The sequence below is a fragment of the Hemibagrus wyckioides genome, linkage group LG03 (assembly GCF_019097595.1).
Source record: "Hemibagrus wyckioides isolate EC202008001 linkage group LG03, SWU_Hwy_1.0, whole genome shotgun sequence".
Taxonomy (NCBI): Eukaryota; Metazoa; Chordata; class Actinopteri; order Siluriformes; family Bagridae; genus Hemibagrus; species Hemibagrus wyckioides.
The window spans coordinates 19783929-19803962 of NC_080712.1; the positions used below are offsets into that span (position 1 = coordinate 19783929).

Here is a 20034-nt window from a genome sequence, read left to right on the forward strand (position 1 = left end):
CATTTCAATAACTGGAACCTGTAATACGTTTTATAATAATAAGTAAAAAGGTTAAGACTGAATTTTGTAACTGGTTTAGATAATACACCTTAAAGCCTTTCAAGCAGTGCTGATCTATGAATGATCACATGAATGTGAAGTCTGTGAAATCTGGTAGGCAAACAAAATATGTAGGTACCACAACCCACATCCTTTCTGAAGTGGCCTCACATGACACACTTTCTATGTGTTACAAATGCACCTGTTCTGGTAATAAAAACTACATTACTGATGTTCTGTGCTGTCATGGCGTTCAATAAGTGTTGCTGGAGTTTACTGAACCGTTTTCGTTCTGAACATAGAGCTGAGCAGGAAGGTAAGGATGCAAATATTCTCATAATATTACTACTACTACTACTACTAATAATAATAATAATAATAATTGTTGTTGTTGTTGTTCTTATAAACAACAATGACAACAACAACAACAATAATAATGATAATAATAATAATAATAGTGGTGGTGGTGGTGGTGGTAGTAGTAGTAGTGGTGGTAGTGGTAGTGGTGGTAGTGTTAGTGGTAACAGTGGTTAATTAAATGATGATAAAATGGTTGTTGTTGCTGTTCGGCTTACAATATAAAGAAAGAAGTGACCGATTTATTCATTAAGGATATTTTTCCTCATCGCACGGTAAAAGATGCTTTCATTTTATTCAACAGCGTTTTATAACTCAGGATGCTGGATGCTTTGGAAAACCTTGATCTTTATAGAGTTGTAGATGGAACAATATCGTGGCTGTAGAACAATTTAATAATTGCACATAATAATCGCAAATATTCAGAGCGTTTTGGCTTGGCTTTTCCGCACCTAAGTAGGCTACAATACTAAATACTAAAGACTAAAGCACAGATGTGTCCTAATCACACCTCTGCCCGGAAAGTTCACGTGCACGGGAAAGTGCTTGACCACACGCCAGGTCCTCCCCCTTGCGTTGTAGTGGAGGAGGATTCAGTCTATATAAAGTGTAGACCGAAGTGAAAGACCAGAATAACCAGAGTGCGCGAAAGCTGGTAAGTTTTTGACTTTGACAAAAATATTTTGACAAAAATATTTACAACCTCAACAGTGAAGGTGTTTCTTTATAGGGTTTGTATTTTATAAGACTCTCTCTCTGTCTAAGCTGTATTATTGTCAGATCAGCTTTATCAACACAATGATAACCCTAATTCGCTCCGCTGCTAAAACCAACTAAGATGGCAAAGCTACTTAATCTATGTATTTTCCAATGTCTGTATTATTTTTTAACACTGTGCTCTTCTGTGCTCTACCTATAAACTATGATCCCTTTCTGTTTTAAAGAAACGATGACTGTTGGCTCATCATCCTCCATAGTCAGAAGGGTATCACCTTCTAAGTCACGATTCTCCAAATTCAAAGCAAGCCTATCAATTTTTAAAAGAAATAACAATACTCAGGAAGACAGCAAATCTGAAGGTAAGATCATTTTAGTACCTGATTATCTCTCCTAGTTAAGGTCAGATACCTGTCATTAATCCATTATATTGTTAGTGTTGTCTATACATTCATGTCCAGTACACATTACATATAATTAACTGGTATATTGTGCATTATTGTGTACAATGTGTATCTGTGCAACAGAGTGTGAGTTTATGTTGTCCTAGGGTCTTAATTAAATTTCTGCATTTTTCTCTCTCCTTTAGAGGTTATTTTAACTTTTGAGCAGAACCTACATCAGCATCACTTTGCAGTGGCAGGGAAGCAGCTGATATGTCGAGAGGAGGATTTGTTTGCACTAAACAGGAAACAACAAGGGATGGGCACCAGCAAGAGCATGTTGGAGGAAGACGAACTAAATAAAGACTTTGAAGAACTTTTAGAGAAAATGATGTCAACAGTTGAGAACTCTTTAAATGTTGAAACTAACGAAGACATAGAATTTCTAAAAGAGGCAGTCCAAGCCATCGACCAAGAGGAGGAACAGGACAGGAGATGGGAAGGGGCTGCAGAAAACGAACGTCCTCCATGGAGGCCCAGGTGTTGCAGACTGAACCATGATGGCCGGCTTCAGAGTATGGTTATGCGGCGGATGGAAGAGGCAAAAATAGATTCAAATGTGAACATTACATCTTCAGTTCAATTAGAGATCACCGCCAAGGGTAAACAACTAAAAGAAGACCTGCTAAAAATAGCAAAGAATATTATGAGCTGCTACCCAAAAGAAAATATATGCCAACTATATGCAGAAATATACCATCAGGTATTTAGTGACAAGCTCAGGGAAATTGCTGACTATGGACTTGCTGATGATGACTGCATACATATACTTCAGTGGGTGAACAATCACTACCCTAAGTAAGTGCTGAAAGCCATAGCAAGGCATTCTGTAACCTTTAAATGCTTTTAAAGCCGCTTTTTAATTGAACGACATTTTGCTTTTCAGGATTCTGAGGCATGAAGAGCTCTCTGGGCTGATTGAATTTGAACATCTTGATCCATTGCTCCCTGGTGATATCCTTGAGCAGTTGGAAGATCAGTTTTTGACCATTCAAGAGGTATATGTTATTGTGTTATTGTGTGTAACACTTGTTAGACTCAATTCAAAGTGTTCGGACACGTGACTCTTGTTGCTTTCCACTAAGATTCCTTCATTCTGTCCTTTGTTCAATCCTGTGTCTAGAATAAGCTGCAGACTATGTGTCAGGCAGCCTTGAATACTGAGAAGACAGCTATTCCTGAAGTGATGGATAATTGCTATTTAAGCCATCTGGCCACTGATGTGATTCAGGTAAATCTACTGAAAATGTAGTCAAGGCAATATACTGTAAACATGTGGTGTGATATTGTAAATACAGAATGTGTTACTGTCTTCTGCAGTGTGTCCATGGTCTTTTAACCACATCGAAGGATGTGCTGGGCTCTTGGTCAAAAATTCCGAGAATCACACATGAGTTAAAACAATTTCTTATTAAGTGAGTTACATTCATTACAAGCTGGTTTTAAAATATTTCTTTTTTTTTTAATTTAATGTTCATTAATTACTTCATATATTTTTTAATGATTTTATATGTACAATTATGACAATTTTACTATGAATTGGCCTGTTTTCAGTTACCAGCAATACCTTGAGAAAGTGATTGAAGATAATCCAGTGAACGCTGATGCTGTATTGAAGGCCAACCTACCCTGTATCAGAGCTTTCATGTAAGCGTCTAGAAAATTATTTTTTTGCAGCTTGACATTGTACCTTTTGAAGGACCGATATGTAACAGTCGTTGTTTCTCTAGGAATTACATAATGGAATCCAGAATGACGAATCCAGATCCCTTCCCTCAACACATCAAAAATGACTGTATAGATCTTCTGACCCAGATGAGAGACACTTGCCACAGTTATTTCACCGAACCGATCCACAAAAATCTCAAGGTAACTCAGATGCAGAGGTTTATTTTTTTTATTGATTCTTTTACCAGTATATTATCAAAATAATGCATTACACAAATCTATATAGCATTAAATGATTATCTACTTGGTTTCACTTAGTATTCATGCTGCTAAAAAGTCTTGCTTTTGGTTTGTATTCTCCGATTAAACCTATGAGATTAATGAGAGCAATAAAATAAAATTCCTATCTTTGCCTGCTTCCACAGAGGACTTACTCCAAACTGGGTACCCAAGCATGGATTAAACACAATGAACATGTTTCTAGTGAATTACTTAAAGGGGTGGATAGACACATTAAGGAAATCAGAAATCTACATGAAGCCTGCCTTAAGGTAAGGTTTATTAACAGATTTTTAATTGATGGATGTACTGGTTTCTGAATTCTGGTAAAAACCGATGGTGGGCTGGTGGATTATTAAAATTTGATCTATTAACAGGAGTTGGTCAGCAAGCTTCATGAAGAAGTTTTGGCTAAGTATGTCAAAAAAATGATGAAGAAGAAGATCAAATTTAAAGATGTGAAGAAACAACAGCAGGCAGCCGAAGCATTGCGCAACAATAATCAGAAAATACACACTCTGTTTACTGAGGCTGTAAGTTTTATATTATTTTATAATTGTTGTTGTGTATTTACTTCTTTCTGAACTTTGTTTAATTTTCTTTTTTCAATTGCCTTCATGTACAGGGATCAAACATGAAGGGCCTAGAAGACATCTTGCCCAAATTAGCTGAAGTGCTCACACTAAATGATCCAGACTGCATTGAATTTCAGCTGGTCACACTCGCTAACATTTACCCAGACCTCAGGTAATGCAATTTCCAGATATTTATGTGCACATTTATGTAAAATACACCTTTTACACCTCAGAAACTGATGTAATTTTGGTATTTAACAGTGAAGCCCACGTCTCTGCTTGGCTACACCTCAAGGCAAACCTCTCTAACTCCCAACTCAAAAAAATTAAGAAGACCTTCGCTATGATGCATGCTCAAAGAGAAGAAAGCACAGTAGATGGCCAGGATCCCTATCATTCATGCAGGAATTTCTTCTCCAAAGTTACCATTAAGTGATTCGCTGTAATACTGTAAAATACCAAATGTTCTCATGCTGTACGTTATATTTATGGTGCTTTATGCAGTGTCGTGTGCAATGTGAAATGAAGAAGCTATAATGATTTTTTATGTAAATAAAAACTAGATATTTTTTATGTAAATAAAAAAGTAAACGTTTCTGCATGGTGTATTTGTTTGACGTGTTTTCTTGAGCAGAGCATTAATACAGGCCTCTGTGAAGTCTAAAATGTAGTAATAATTATTAATAGACTTTCCTGCGATATTTAACAGAGGAAGGAACAGTAGTTTGCTTGATTTGTATAAACACTCTCTTCCTGTTTTACTGCATTGAATAATGACAGTTTGTATTGTGTTGAACAATGAAGTTACTGAACATTGACTCCTGGCCTAACACTTGTTCTGGTATGTGACAAATATTTTGTGTGAATGGCCTCAAGGAGGTGCCTAATTACTGGAAAATACAGGATATGAGTTTTCCTTCACACCTAAACCCAGCTTATGAATGAAAGAATAAGATCTATATCCTCTACTGTTTGATTGCAGGGCTCATTAAATAGAGCAGCTTGGATAAAGCAGATGTCTGCATCTGAAATTTGGCTCCCAATATTGTACACTATGGGTATCAAACACTATACTAGTTCAGAGAAATTAAAAAATTGTTATATGTTAGTGTTATTATATATTAAAAAAATTTTCATTTAATTGTCTGTACTGCTTATCCGATCTATACTCGGGTCACGGGGAGCCTGTGCCTATCTCAGGCGTCATTGGGCATCAAGGCAGGATAAACCCTGGACGGAGTGCCAACCCATCGCAGGGCACACAAACACTCATTCACTCATGCAATCACACACTACAGGCAATTTAGAGACTCCAATCAGCCCAGAAGCATGTCTTTGGACTGTGGGAGGAATATATATAAATATATATTTATATATTAGTGCTATTATCTGAGTAAATGTATGCATATTTTTTTTTCCATGTTTTAAACATGCCCAACAAAAACTTAAATTATTTGACTAGGATTGGATCTTACATCCACCTAACAAGAATATAATTTAATTAGTTCTTTAGTTAACACCACACAAAATTATTGTGTTCATTTTAATGCAGTATCAAGATGATCAATTTGCTGAAGACGAACAGAATTTCTGCCTTCCATGGTGTTATTGTAAGAAGACAACAAGGTTTTAGGCAGTTTGCTGATTTGGATTGAAGTTGCTGAGTAGCTGCAGAAAATATTACTTTAGGACTGTCTTTGTTAGTTAACACTGAAGCTTTTTTAAGTCAAAAAATACAATGCTGCCCTCAAGTGGACACTGCTGTGACATTCCCTAAAAACAATGTGAAGCTTAATTCTCCTTTTTTTTTGTTTATTTTACAAATTAGGGCAAGAATCTAACAGGCTAATATAATTGTTTACAAATAAATCTGACACAACAAGGTCTAAACATAAATGCAAAAACAATCTAATAAAATCAAAACAATTTTAATATAATCACAACACTTGTTGCTACATGACACAAAAGATCCTTGTGCTTTTGAAGTAAACAATTATACACAGAATCATGCATATATTTCAACACATCAATTGTTAGGTTGTCAACTAGTTAGACAGACACAACATGTAAACAAGGCTGGTACAACATGATGAAAAATCATGTAACATATCAACTATAAAAATAACATTACGTAGGCCAAACAAACATTTCACCTACTGAAAAGTGACTTTAAATTACTATCAAAATGTAGCGAAGTGTGGCTAAAATTCTAAAATCTTTTAGGATTTCAGTTTCCAGAGTAGCAATCCTGAAATAAATAGATGACACGTACATAATGCATGTATAATAAAATAATTCATATTTACAACAAAACAGTTGTAATGGGAGCTGAAATGGGAAAGTAATGGGATAGTAATTGAAAACAATTTCCCATTAATCTTCAGTCAGTGTCAAGTTCTACAATGACAAAACCCAAGGAGAGAAAAACCCTGGTCATGTGCTTTGTATTTAGATTAAAAATACTGGTCGTTTGCTTTGTCCTTGCATTCAAGAAAGACAGCACCACCAGGACATACAGGGATGGGGTCTGACATGGTCTCCATTTCCGACAAGGTCCCTACTCACATCAATTACTTCCTTAATCTGTTTTCTTGACAATTCCCCTCTCCAGCGCAGAAGGGTAGGTATGTACTCCTCACTACAAGAAATTGCAAATAACATATTTTTCAATTAGAATTTTATCCTCAACCAGAAATGTAACAACATTTATGATTTAAATGTGAAATGATTTGAATTTGTTTGTGCATGAGTTTACCTCTCCTTAGGGAATTTCATGTACAGTTCTGAGCAAAGAAGCTTAAGAGCATCTAGATCACGGCATTGTACAATCTCGCCCATTTTTAACAGGAGAATTTTCTGCTCATAATCACTTCCATTCTGTTGAGAAAAGTTCAAAGTACACTTGCTTTAAACAGCATGTTAGAAATGAGGAAATGCATGAAGAGTGTGTAAAATGAATCAAGAATACAAGTTTGCAGTGCTATTCTACTGAGAATTCTGTACTGGCAGCTAATGTGTGGTAAGGGCTACATTTATTTTCATGCCATTTTATATACTGTAAGCACTCTTGATTTATTCATACACGAAAAACAAACATTTATTTTCATATTTTTTTGGATTTACATTTAAAAAATGTTTGTGGTGGTTTTATGATGGTTTGGGTTCCTGTCTCTTTGTAAAGTGTGGGATTATTTGGGAAGAATGTACAGTATATTAATATTTGCATTTCTCACCTCATTTGCAAAGTTTACGTTCAAATATTCAGCATCCTGCATTATCCTCTTTTCCACATCATCCCAACTCTTTTCCAATTTCTGGTACTTTCTCCGCATTAAACACTGCAGGTATGCTCTTGTAACACTGGCTAATGCTGCTTTTACAATAAGCTAGAAAACAGAGAAAAGAAGAGTCACAGTGTGTCAGATTATGCAGAAAATAATCTGGGACAACAGTTGAAAAAAGCTGAAGCGGTTTAAAATAATGTTATGTAAGTGATCAGAGAATTCTCCGAGATATATAATTGAAATGTGAAATTACAATTATTAATGTAAATTATATAACAGTATACATACCTGTTTTGTCTCCTCTCCCTGTTCCACTTTGGGTAAAGATGAAAGCATCTTTAGAATTCTGGTCATTATATTTTTTAAACGCCCGCCCTCATTGTTGAAATAATTCTCTAAATTGTCCTAAAATTGTAAAATGTAAATGCTTTCAAATGATATAAATACATTTATTGTAAATCAGATGACCTTGTGAAAGCCCAGTCACAATCTACTATGGACAAGAAAGCTTAACATAGTGTATGTAATACAATGTACAGTATGTGTTAGATTTTTGCATTACATGTGCATTAAATTTGTTTTACATTTTAGTTGTTGATTCTATTACTGTACTTTGGTAATAAATGAAGGACTCACCTTTGCTAACTTTCCAAAACATTGATGGACACTGGACAAAACTTGTGTTTCCGTGTTTTCTAACATCAGGAGAGTTGAGGAATCTGTGTCATTGTTTGGATCAATAATGCTCAAAGCATAGGACCTGCAGCAAAGGAAAATCATTTTAACAGGTGCAATCCAACAAGTTACACACAGACCATGTAAATCAACATTCTTGTTTAAAAGAATTGTAGGCTTTTTTTAATAGCTAACTATATTGTTACATGCAAACTACAATCAGGATCAGCTTTCAAACTCACCTGAGCTGCCTACAGGTATGAAGTCTCTTGAAGTGATACAGTAAATTTGCCTCATCTGCCCCCTGTGCATTCATATACCTGCCAACATACATTTGTTGTTAGAGAGGCAGTTCATTTTATATTAATTCATATAATAAAAAACATAAAACATTATCTATTTACTACAGGGAAGAAAATCTGACAAACTCACTTCTCCATGAAAGTGTGAAGTTCATTGCAACAAAGTCTTTGTACATCATTTTTAAGGGTGTGGCTGATTGTTTCACTTGCCTGAATGGGAGCATTTAGACACTGTAGAGAGACAGGGTTGGGGAGTGCTAATGTTGAAGAGATTCTGGACAGGATTATTTGTATTTATAAACAGAAATTCCTATTGACCTAGTACCTGTATAACGTCGAGTTGGACTTGAATGCAAGCCTCTTCGTTGCTGTCTTCACCAACACTATTAGGCTCATCATGTTGCAGGATATTGTGCAGGGTGGTCGAGATTTTGTCCTGAAGGAGTATGAGAAGTTTCTGCTTTGAATACTCCAACCAGTCAGCAAGCAAGAAAGGGTCTGATAGACTGAGTACACCATTCTCTGTATCCAGGCATCCTTTATGGTCCGGCCTGAAACCATAAATAATTAAACAAACCGTGAAATGTAATTTAATATGTTTATGCACTATACCAGCATACTGGATCATGATAATTATATTCGTAAAATGCCTACCTAAAATATGCCTTTTTCACCCATTGTAGAAGGAAGAAGGAGTCTTTTACTGATGAACTTCTATCCATTAACAAGGAGAACATGCCAAACAAGTGCTGATTATAACTGTCAAGCAGGTAATTCACTAGTACTGAATCCTCCAAGACTGGCACTAAAACAGTCACCGTGTTGCATATCAGACTCATCACATCATTCAGGTGTTGCTCAGTGGGTGTCTGTGAGTTTGTTGGCAGTGAAGGAAAGTTGTCTTTTACAAATATTTCCACTGCCATGACGTAGTCTTTCAACCTGCACTGAGAGTAGGTGCCAGAGCCTATATTTCCATAAGGTGTGATGCCATTTGGATTTTTCCACTGTTTCACCTGCTCAGCTGCATCTTTTAGCTCCTGGATATGTCTGGCTCCAGAAAGTGCATCTGTGAGAATTGGGGGGGTTGTTTCTTGGTCATACATTCGGGGATCTTCATCAAACTTGTCTTTTGTCTTCATAAGCAAACTGTTTTGTTCGGGATTTTCTGTAAATGAAACACTTGTATATAAATGCCATCTGACCAATAACGCTGCTCAGTGAAAGGTATGGTTTCAAAAGATATGATGTTTCTACACCATTCCCAAATGACAGGAATGTGGCTATCAAACCAAATCAATTTCTATTGCAAAATTAAGTCTGATAAATTTATTCTTCATACTCTGCATAAATGATTGGGATACCTGAAAAGCCCAGAAAAAAAAGGGAAATAATATAACTTTGTTTCTCTCATCATAATCAATGAATAAGAATATAACTTACCATATGCATGCTCAGTGGACTCCGGGTTCATCTGGCTCACCAAACTTTCATTTTCCCTATTTTGACATTTTTTCTTAAAATGGTTCAAGGTTTTCAAAAATCTCGGCATTTTTCTTGCTTGTCCTCTCCAATGCTGACCTTCCAAATGTACTCAGTAACGTTTTTATTATTATTATTACTACGAAGCTCCGACTATATCAAACAGTTTTATCCACAAGCTTTGCGCAGCCAGTTTAAGTAAACACCAATGCCTGGTATTCCCCAGCCATCAACCAACCAGCTTCCTCCACAATACGCAAATAACAGGGATAGAAAAAGTACTTCCCCATTACCTCAAAGCTCTTTCATCATTCAGAACAAAAAAATCCCTAGCATTTCCTCTTGATATTTTAGATTTATGAGAAATCATATGTAGGCAATGTTATCAGACCTATGCAGAATCAGACATAACTCCGAAAAAAATGTTGTCATAGACAGACATAAAAATATAATTATTCCAGTTTTCGTACATCCACACTGTAATCGCTACTAAACAGATTAGGAGGAAATGTCACATTAAGGGTTTGCAGTGTTTTAAGATTGTAAACAGGGAATATGGGAATACTCTCGATGTGCCATTTTTGCCACCTTAATTGAGAACATGCCTGACAACGCACTGTTTGTGTAAGGCAGGCTGTGTAATGAAAGAAGACGAAGCGAGGAGATTGTGATTGACGTTTTAAGGAACCACTCAGGATGCAGAATGTGCCAGCGTATGGGGCGCTCATCCAATCCTTGTAGGGGCGGGGTTATTAGTGCACTCGTCATGCGAGGAGTACTAGCTCGTCATCGAGTTTCAGTTGTATTGCCAATGATCTCTGCCATTGCGTAGAGGCGCAAGAAGGTTCTAGATAGGTAAGAACAGCAGTTCAGAAACAATATACCCAAATTTGTGTTTGAATGATTTATAAATAAAAAAAAATCGTTTGTTAATCGTATAAATATTTATTTGATATTTAAATACTTGTTATTGGTCATTTTTCTTAGCTAGCTAACCTGCTGGTTATATAAACTAGCTAGCTACTAGGTCATCACTGCTGCTATTTCAGATCAATCTAAGCTGTCCGTATTTAGGTTTTTCATGTCGTCTTTTCTTTTCATTCTCAGATCCCCGTACTGTTTTGGACCTGCTGCATTGCCCTAACCAATTTCTCTTCAGCCGTGTCGGGTTTTATTCTTGGATCAGGACCCAAACACACAACTCCAGCTCGACTATCAACCCTTCACTGCGTCGTTGGACGACTAGCGTTGTGTTTATGTCTTTATTTTACGGAAACGGTGAGCCTTTGAACAGTGTCTCAGATCAAAATTGTTAATATTGGTTAACCTTATACATGTCAGACCTGTACATCGTGTCTATCGTTAATAATCTCAACCAGCTGCTAGTCTACAGGGTGTGAATGACTGGAGGAACTCGGATCAAAATGGCGTCCTACATACCGTGTGTGTACCGTGGTGGCGCACGTACAAGCGCAATTAGCTTAGCTTAGCTATGACGCACTCTGCACCATGGTGGAAAATGAGCCGAGTTCGCCGACCTCTTATTACAATTTAGCGCTTTTATATTTGGTTTATTAATTCTTTGAGAAACTTGGCACTCGATGATTGGGAAGAAAGAAGAAAAGGCGTTGACATCTTGGTTTTTTTGGTTTCGTTCACAAAGACAGCTAAGCGGACATGATGGGGGTGGTGAGCTCAGTGACTGAAGTAAACTGGAAGCCCAGTTAGTCACGGGGGCGACTCCTGTTACACTGGGGAGATTGTTCTCCTGCATCAACACGCATACAGAAACGTGTATAGTTATACTGAGGCGTTTAAAGATGCCTTTTGAAGCACTGAAAATCGCTAAAATTTAGAGTTTGGATAGTCTTACTGTAAACCAACCGTGTGCTTTGTAACCCCTGTGTTCTGTTCATTTCGGAATTATATATATATCCGCATGTTTTAGTGTTGTCCCAATTTATGTTAAGTGAATAATTCCGAAATGAACAGAACACACACATATATATATATATATATATATATATATATATATATATATATATATATATATATATATATAAATAAATAAAGCAAGAAAAATGCAGAGGATTTAAAAAATAAAAAGCTTAAACCATTTATATAATATATAGAGGGATGGATGGATCAGGCATAACATTATGAGCAGTGAGAAGTGAAGTGAATATTTCTTCTCAGAGTTGTGTTAGAAGCAGGAAAAATGGGCAAGTGTAAGAATTCAGGTAAGTTTGATTAAAGGCCAAATTGTGATGGCTAGACGACTGGATCAGAGCATCTCCAAAACTGCAGCGCTTGTGGGGCTTTACTGGTCTGCAGTGGTCAGTGTCTATCAAAAGTGGTCCATGGAAGGAACAGTGGTGAACCGGCAACAGGGTCATGTGTGGCCAAAGCTCACTGATGCACGTGGGGAGCGAAGACGAGCTTGACGTTCATCAGACGAGCTACTGTTGCTCAAATTGCTGAAAAAGTTACAGAATACACAGTGCATGACAGGTCAGGGCTGGTTGGCAGCAAAAGGGGGACCAACGCAATATTGCAGGTGGTCATAATGTTATGCCTGATTGGTGTGTATATAATGTGTGTTTGTGTGATTGTTTTCAGATGTTGTCTCAGCAGCCCAAAATCAATATAACCTTTGAACAGTAGGCCCATTGCTACAGAGCACAGGGGTTGTTTGTAACTATTTCTCTCATTCTCAGTAACTCTCCACATGGACGTACTATTTTCAGTTTATGTTTAGTTTAATTAAGGTCTGCTGATGCTGAGGGGGAAAGACTGGATGATATAAAAAATATCAGTGTGCACTCCTGTTTGACTAATAAAAATGTTCTTTTTTTTCCCAGAGCTGTTGCGCAGCTGTTGGAACGCAAGCGGTGTAAACCTAGACCACGAGCAAGGAACTTGCAGCCTCTGTGGCAAAATCTTTTTCATGTCAGAGACCGAGCACGCTTGCAATCGTTTATGTCATCCCGTCTTCTCCAGACAGAAGATACCCAAAAATCCCCATCCAAGATCTTTTTATCTTGCTGATAGTGCCACAGGTCACTCAAAATGTCTGTTAACGTCAATCGCAATGTGTCGGACCAGTTCTACCGCTACAAGATGCCCCGTCTGATTGCCAAGGTATTTATTTCCTGTTAGGCATGTTTTTTTTTTTTATTATTTGTTTATTTTAGAATTGTATCTCTCTGACTTTTGGAAAGTGTTTTTTGTTCATAAAGAGTAATTTATTTCTTTGTCCAGGTGGAGGGCAAAGGAAATGGAATCAAGACAGTCATTGTCAACATGGTTGATGTTGCAAAGGCATTGAATCGACCTCCAACATGTAAGTTTTAAGTAATGTATTTTTTATTTAATCCTGTCAGTGACAGTTTGACATTAATTTATTCCACTAGGGTACTACATGGTGATTTGCTCTCATCAGTAATGAGTATGTGAGTCTGCCAGATTAATTCTGACAAAATATATCTCTCTCTATTTTAAGATCCAACCAAGTTTTTTGGCTGTGAGCTTGGGGCGCAGACCCAGTTTGACACAAAGAATGACCGCTACATAGTGAACGGCTCCCATGAGGCCAACAAACTACAGGACATGCTGGATGGATTCATACGCAAGTTTGTGCTGTGCCCTGAGTGTGATAATCCTGAGACTGACTTAGTACGTAGAAAGGGATGTGTTACTTTGATGTATGTATGTGTAAATGAGCCAGTGCATGATTGTCACAATGTGCTTTAAATTTGAATTTGTGTCTTTCAGCATGTTAATCCAAAGAAACAAACTATTGGAAATTCTTGTAAGGCTTGTGGGTACCGGGGTATGCTAGACACTCGCCACAAACTGTGCACATTCATCCTTAAAAATCCACCAGGTACATTTTTTTTTTACCTTTACAGCAGCTGCCATGAAAATGAATTACTAATAAAGATTTTCACATTTCACATCCCAGAAGTATTTGTTGATTTAATAATAATAATTCATTTTTATCACCTTCTCTGTTTTATCATCACTATAAATTTAGAGAGTGATAGTGGGTCTGTGAAGAAAGAGAAGGAGAAGAAGAACCGAAAGAAGGACAAGGAAAATGGATCAGGCAGTGGTGATGCTGGGAACGATAAAGACATTGATGCGCCGGACGCTGTGGTGAGTGCCTTTTTACGGTTGTTGATGGTTATTAGAATACAGATTACATCAAGTAGCCATATTAGATTGATTACAGGGGTTACATTAGGATTGTGTTTTTACTTGAGGTTAAGTAAGGTGAATTAAATAATTGTGGTGTGAAAACCTCCCTATTTGACATGGAAAAACTCAGTCAAAAATATGCCCTGTGTTTAGGATGGTAATGAAGATGATGAGGACTGGGCAGAGGAGACCACTGAGGAGGCCCAGCGTCGGCGGATGGAGGAGATTAGTGACCATGCTAAGAACCTGACCCTCTCAGATGACCTGGAGAAGACCCTGGAGGATAGAGTCAATATGTTTTATAATTTTGTCAAAGTAAGTAGATGTGGGTGTTTGTGCATGGGTACTGAGCATATAAACCTCGAAACTGCCTAAGATTAACTACAAAATTGATCAAATGTCTTCTTTAATCCTTCGTGCATTAGTTCTGAGGCTTGTGAAATTGATTTATAAAGGCTAATAATGACTTTTATTCTTCTATCATGTTTCATTCCTAGCAAAAGAAAGAAAATGGCGCAATAGACTCTGCAGACAAGGAAATTCTGGCTGAGGCAGAGCGTCTGGATGTGAGGGCCATGGGGCCACTTATCCTGAGTGAATTGCTCTTTAATGAAAACATCAGAGATCAGATCAAAAAATACAAACGCCACTTTTTACGTGTAAGTCTCTGGAGCTTCTGATGATGTGGTTAAAGTGATTGCAAGACAAGCAATTAGCCAACAATTCACCTAATGAATTTGCTGTTATTTTTTTTTTTGTGAATTTTCCAAAGGCTTTTAGAAAATACAATACAAACTGTCATGTTAAATGCATCAAATGAAGGTTTTCAGATTTATTTAACTAACTGAAAGTTTATACAGGATATTAGCAGCCTATTTGAAGCATCATGCTTCCAGTCTTGAATTTGTTTGTCCTAGTTTGGTATGTTTGAGTGTTTGCTTTATTTTAAGTTAAACACAACTTGGTACCTATAAATGGCACTATTCTCTGGTGCAAGCAAGCATTACTGTCTTGGCTCAGGGAAGCATTTGCTAATGCAAATTAGTTCAAGTATTGGTTAACAGTTTATTAACTTGAGGAACCAGTGTGCAACAGACTTACCAGTCAGTGCTCAGAATTACACGTCAAGCTACAAAGTGAAGAAATACATTGATGCCTCCATGTTTGTCTTGGCAGCAAGTTAATTTGTTGTTGACGCTGTGAGCAGCCATGTTGATGTAACCTCACTTACTGAACTTGAGGAGAGTGCCCTGAGCTGAAGTGTTTTCTTTGTGGTTATGATTGGATTGAATATGCACATTTTAGAATTGTGCGCTTCATTTTTCTTCTGATACTGAATCATTCTCAATTGTTCCATCTGTACAGTTTTGCCATAATGATAAGAAGGCTCAGAAATATCTGCTGGGGGGCTTTGAGTGTGTGGTGAAGCTACACCAAGCTCAGCTGCTGCCCAGAGTTCCAATCATACTAAAAGACCTGTATGATGCTGATTTGTTGGAGGAGGATGTCATTCTCACATGGGCTGAAAAGGTGTGTACATAAAAGTACAGTAATATTATTACAGTATTTGTTTAGTGTGTTACAAAATGTGGTTTTCAAAACAAATGTTTTTATCTTTAAGGTGTCCAAGAAATATGTATCTAAAGAGCTGGCAAAGGAGATCCATGCTAAGGCTGCTCCTTTTGTCAAATGGCTGAAGGAGGCAGAAGAGGAGAGTGAGGGAAGTGAAGAGGAAGAAGAGGAAGATGATGAGAATGTAGAGGTAAAGCAGCAACCACATTTTTCCTTTATTTTATTCGATGCACGAGTCTATAAGAAGAAAAAATCTCTCCCAGTTCCCCAACTTGGGCACATATGAAATCCATAGGTCCATGTTATCTTTTGTGCATTTGTGCAAATCCTAGTGGGCTGTGTACTTAAACATTAAGTCTCACAGCAGTGGCTTTACATTTCAGTAATATTACAAGTACAATTTAATTGTAGCTAATGATTACCTACCTGTAGTTTTTAGCTTTCTAAATCTCTCAGGGCTTGGCTGTATATTTAAGGCATTTGTCTTACTTATTGAACATAAAAAAATACAGATTACACAACATATTGCCAAAACCACATTGGGCACATCATACGCTTCCATTTTAGTGTTTCCATCCACACTGACTACTTGGTGCACATTAATCATGAGCCCAGATGCCCTATTGCACTTTCTCTACCTTTTCTGCAAACTCTCATTTGGCAAGAAATACTGGAAGCTTCAAGTCGTTGTCAGTAACCTTGGTCAGATTGTCTTGGCTTTTGGTGATGCTGTCCTTCTTGCCCTCTAGGTTGTATACTCTTCTTCTGCCCGTGAGCTGAAAGTGGAGACCGTTCAGCCAGAGAAAACTGAGGAGGAGGATGACCTTGACATTGATGCCATTTAGAGAAATGATGCATCTTGGGCAGCCAACGCAGATTATTCAGCTTTCTTTAATGATAAAATGATCAAATTAATATCAGTAGCCTTCTTTTCAGCCCCTTTCTTATTTGTATGTATACATGCATAGCTCTTTCACTAGTTATTCTATCTCTGTTGCTGAGTGAGGCATGGTTTTAAAATGGCGCTTTCAATGTCTTGCTGCTAAACTATTGTTTGTTCTTCCTCTGTACTGAAAAAATTATATTGTGACTTTGATTAATGGCTTTAGCTAAGCTGCACAGTTGGTGGTGATTTTTAATTTCTTTAATCATTAAATAAAGAATGCTTTCATGTTTTCTTGAATTAATGCTGTTAATGTTTGATAGAGATTTTGTTTCCAATTACAGACTTATAAATAAAGTAGCCAAGAAAAAATGTGCGAGCAAAAGAATTTGATTGAAAATCAACTAACCAAAGTATATGTAGAGTTTCCTCTGCCAAGCCACTTTCCAATATTCATTTGTACTTTTTAACCAATAGCACCTTCAGTCAGGCTTTTATTTTGCTCCTTTACAGTTTATACACCCAGCACTCAAAATGGTCACTGCTCTTGTGGATGATTTATTTAATTCCACAAAGATTGGTCAGTTCAAGCTCTTAAACATGTCTCAGCTTTCAACCTGTAAGAAATAACTACTATCATAAAAAAAAACAGCTAGCAAAATAATTAGTTGGTGTACTAAACAGTAAGTGCCCTAAAGTTGTGTCCAAGGGCAGGCATGCCAGGTATGTCCCACAATGTACCAAAGTTATATACAGTAACCCAGCCATATCCCCCCCAATACATACACTATGGATCTATCTTAACAGTTTGTGACTGTGGACATTCCACACTGTTCACTGCAGAGTCGGGTTATGTTGACCGGATATGCTAAGTCATATAGTTTTGCTGGAGTTTTGCTCTGTTCCCATTTCATTCTCCATGCCAACCTGGTTCCTTCCTAGTATTTTTAACACTCCTTGACCTCTCTGTATCTTTCCCACAGTGAGGGATAAATAGTTGATCTGATGATTGGATTGATGCAGGGAGCAAACTCTCCAAGGCCAAATTGGAGCTGCTCTGTGGTCTCGTTGCTGAATCCTGTGCAAAATGAGTGGTAGAAGCAGAAATGTATAGAGAATGCTTCTCTAAGATGGTCAGTTCTGAAACAGCCAAATTGTTTAGACATTATGAATCCTGCATCATGACTTGTTAGTCATGTTGAAACTGTGTATACTTGACAGTTAGCCATGAGAAGCTCTCACAATAAACCAAACATTACAGGCCTGCTAGGCTTTGTTAGGAAGAATCTGCCCCTTTACAAGCTCAGTAATGGACAGCAATGTATGGCCAACACAGTGCCCATAAATATGTGGTTATGAAAAACTTATCATCTGACCAGTTAGACTGAAGAATTCAGTAGTGCTGTGAATTGACCATTAAGGCAGTCTTTCCCAAAAAAAATGCTGTTGCCAACAGGTGTCAGTATTTATCCATAGGAAATATTCCCTTCATCTCATAGACGCATGGTGGATATAAACAATTCTACAAACCTTTTATGAATTGCAGGTTTGTATGATGTAAAACATAGTTTGCATCTTTCATGTGATATAACAAGCAACAAAATACATGTGCAAGACAAATGTTTTAGTGAGAAAAGCTTATACCAGAAAAGTGTATACCAACTTAGAACATGTTAAATGGAAATTTTATTCCACTCTTCCTTAAACAAATAATCCACATCTAATAAGGTCTAAGAGGATCTCCTGTGCACAGGGCCCTTCGAGTCTTTAGTTCAAGTCAGGTTCGATAGGATTTAAGTCTGGGCTATGACTGCACCATGCCAGAACACTGATTTTTTTTTTTCTGTTTTGGCTTAGGTTTGTGTTTTGGGTCATTATCATGCTGGAAGGTAAAATGTTCCCTTATCTTTAGCTTTTAACAGATGCCTGCAGGTTTTGTACCAACATATATATATTGGTGCTTGAAGCTATCTATGATTCTGATTCCTGACTTGAGTCCAATTCCCAGTCATAATATATTTATCTACCATGATCTCATCAGACCATAACACATTTTGCTGCATGGTTTCAGGTGTTGTAGATGAGCTTGGAAAACTTTGTTTTTGATTTTTTGTGTGTGTGTGTGTGTGAGAAAGTGTCAGCCTACCCAATAACCCAGGCATGTGAAGAATAAAAGCGATTGTCTTCGAAGGGAGTGAGCAGTACTTGCCAGATATTCAACGTTACCATAAGCCTCTTGGCAGCCTTCCTGATGAGTTTTCATCTTGTCCTTTTATCAGTTTTGGAGGAATGTCCCGTTCTTGGTGATGTCACTATACTGCCACATTTTCTTCACTTGATGATGGCTAATTTTGATGAGCAAATACTTTTTTTTGTACCCCTTTCCTAAACAATACCAGACTTCGAGATCCTTTACATGCTTTGCAAGCTCTTAGCCGTGTAGGCCATGACTTCAACACTCGGATGACCCCAAGGTGATGTCAAAAATATCCTACAGAAACAGTTGATCTTTATTTGGGGTTAATCAGAATTATGTCATTGATGCCAGGTGTATGATAATTACTTTTGAACATGAATGTGATTGTTTAAATATGAGCAGTCATATGTCCAATTATGGAAGGGTATGCACAAATTATGTATTATTTTCTTTTTTTTTACATCACAAAACACCTTGAATATCCACTGTATTTTCCTCAGCACTGAAATGGATTTTAAATTATAAGTGACACTATTAGTACTTTGTGTCAACTTTTAGCATATAGGCTACATATACACTGATCAGGCATAACATTATGACCACCTGCCTAATATTGTGTTTTCCTGCCAAAACAGCGCTGACCCCCTCATGCACTGTGTATTCTGACACCTTTCTATCGGAACCAGCATTAACTTCTTCAGCAATTTGAGCAACAGTCGCTCATCTGTTGGATCGGATCACACAGGCCAGCCTTCACTCCCCACGTGCAACAATGAACCTTGGCTGTCCGTGACCCTGTCGCCGGTTCACTGTACCTTCCTTGGACCGGTCTTGATAGATAATGACCACTGCAGGAACAATTTGGCCTTTGTCAAACTCACTCAAATCCTTATGCTTGCCCATTTTTCCTGCTTCTAACACAACAAACTTTTCACTTGCTGCCTAATATATCCCACCCACTAACAGGTGCCATGATGAGGAGATCATCAGTGTTAGTCACTTCACCTCTCACTGCTCATAATGTTATGGCTAATCGGTGTATGCTTGTAGTGTTATGTATCATAAAGAGACATAATTCAGCAACCACAGACCTGCAGCATTTAGGAGAATATTGTGTTAAATGTGTGGAAATTTACATGAAACTTGTGGAGATGACGGTAAATTATTCAAATTATGATTTATATATGCTTCACTACAAATTTTCAAGGGGGGGGGGTCCCCTGCTTCGGGATTTCGGGGGTTTTCTGGTTTCCTCTTCTAATCCAGATATGTTGTAGGCTGATGTAGGTGTATGCAGATCTAGGCATAGAAAAAGGATGGCATTAATGTGTGGTACTCAGTATGTTTTGAGCTGTTTTTAG

The 20034-nt window shown here is 37.4% G+C and overlaps 3 protein-coding genes across 4 annotated transcripts; 2 read left to right on the plus strand and 1 right to left on the minus strand.

Annotated features, from left to right (window-relative positions):
* Positions 1 to 249: 249 nt before the first annotated feature.
* On the plus strand, positions 250 to 4694 carry tnfaip2b (tumor necrosis factor, alpha-induced protein 2b). Of its 2 annotated transcripts, none has more exons than XM_058379565.1 (12): positions 250 to 355; positions 1341 to 1475; positions 1703 to 2354; positions 2443 to 2554; positions 2680 to 2787; positions 2877 to 2971; positions 3111 to 3203; positions 3287 to 3425; positions 3650 to 3775; positions 3881 to 4036; positions 4129 to 4250; positions 4340 to 4694. In XM_058379565.1, exons 1-12 carry the CDS (start codon positions 271 to 273, stop codon positions 4512 to 4514), a joined length of 1998 nt encoding a protein of 665 aa, XP_058235548.1. In that variant the 5' UTR covers positions 250 to 270; the 3' UTR covers positions 4515 to 4694. The 2 variants fall into 2 exon arrangements, with proteins under 2 accessions (XP_058235548.1, XP_058235558.1); XM_058379575.1 differs by lacking the exon at positions 250 to 355 and adding an exon at positions 554 to 1051 and having other exon boundaries at positions 4340 to 4692.
* Positions 4695 to 5924: 1230 nt separating this feature from the next.
* si:dkey-196h17.9 (uncharacterized) lies at positions 5925 to 10649 on the minus strand. The gene is made up of 10 exons (XM_058385770.1): positions 9783 to 10649; positions 8994 to 9507; positions 8665 to 8890; positions 8470 to 8570; positions 8280 to 8357; positions 7999 to 8122; positions 7651 to 7767; positions 7312 to 7464; positions 6834 to 6955; positions 5925 to 6716 (listed from the first exon to the last, which is right to left on the minus strand). Exons 1-10 carry the CDS (start codon positions 9889 to 9891, stop codon positions 6566 to 6568), a joined length of 1695 nt encoding a protein of 564 aa, XP_058241753.1. The 5' UTR covers positions 9892 to 10649; the 3' UTR covers positions 5925 to 6565.
* On the plus strand, positions 10540 to 16780 carry LOC131350836 (eukaryotic translation initiation factor 5-like). Its single transcript, XM_058385772.1, has 12 exons — positions 10540 to 10676; positions 10929 to 11099; positions 12683 to 12962; positions 13083 to 13164; positions 13324 to 13496; positions 13596 to 13707; positions 13858 to 13979; positions 14175 to 14336; positions 14519 to 14680; positions 15387 to 15551; positions 15643 to 15783; positions 16343 to 16780. The coding sequence occupies exons 3-12, from the start codon at positions 12891 to 12893 to the stop codon at positions 16436 to 16438; spliced, it is 1287 nt and encodes a 428-aa protein (XP_058241755.1). The 5' UTR covers positions 10540 to 10676; positions 10929 to 11099; positions 12683 to 12890; the 3' UTR covers positions 16439 to 16780.
* Positions 16781 to 20034: the final 3254 nt, after the last annotated feature.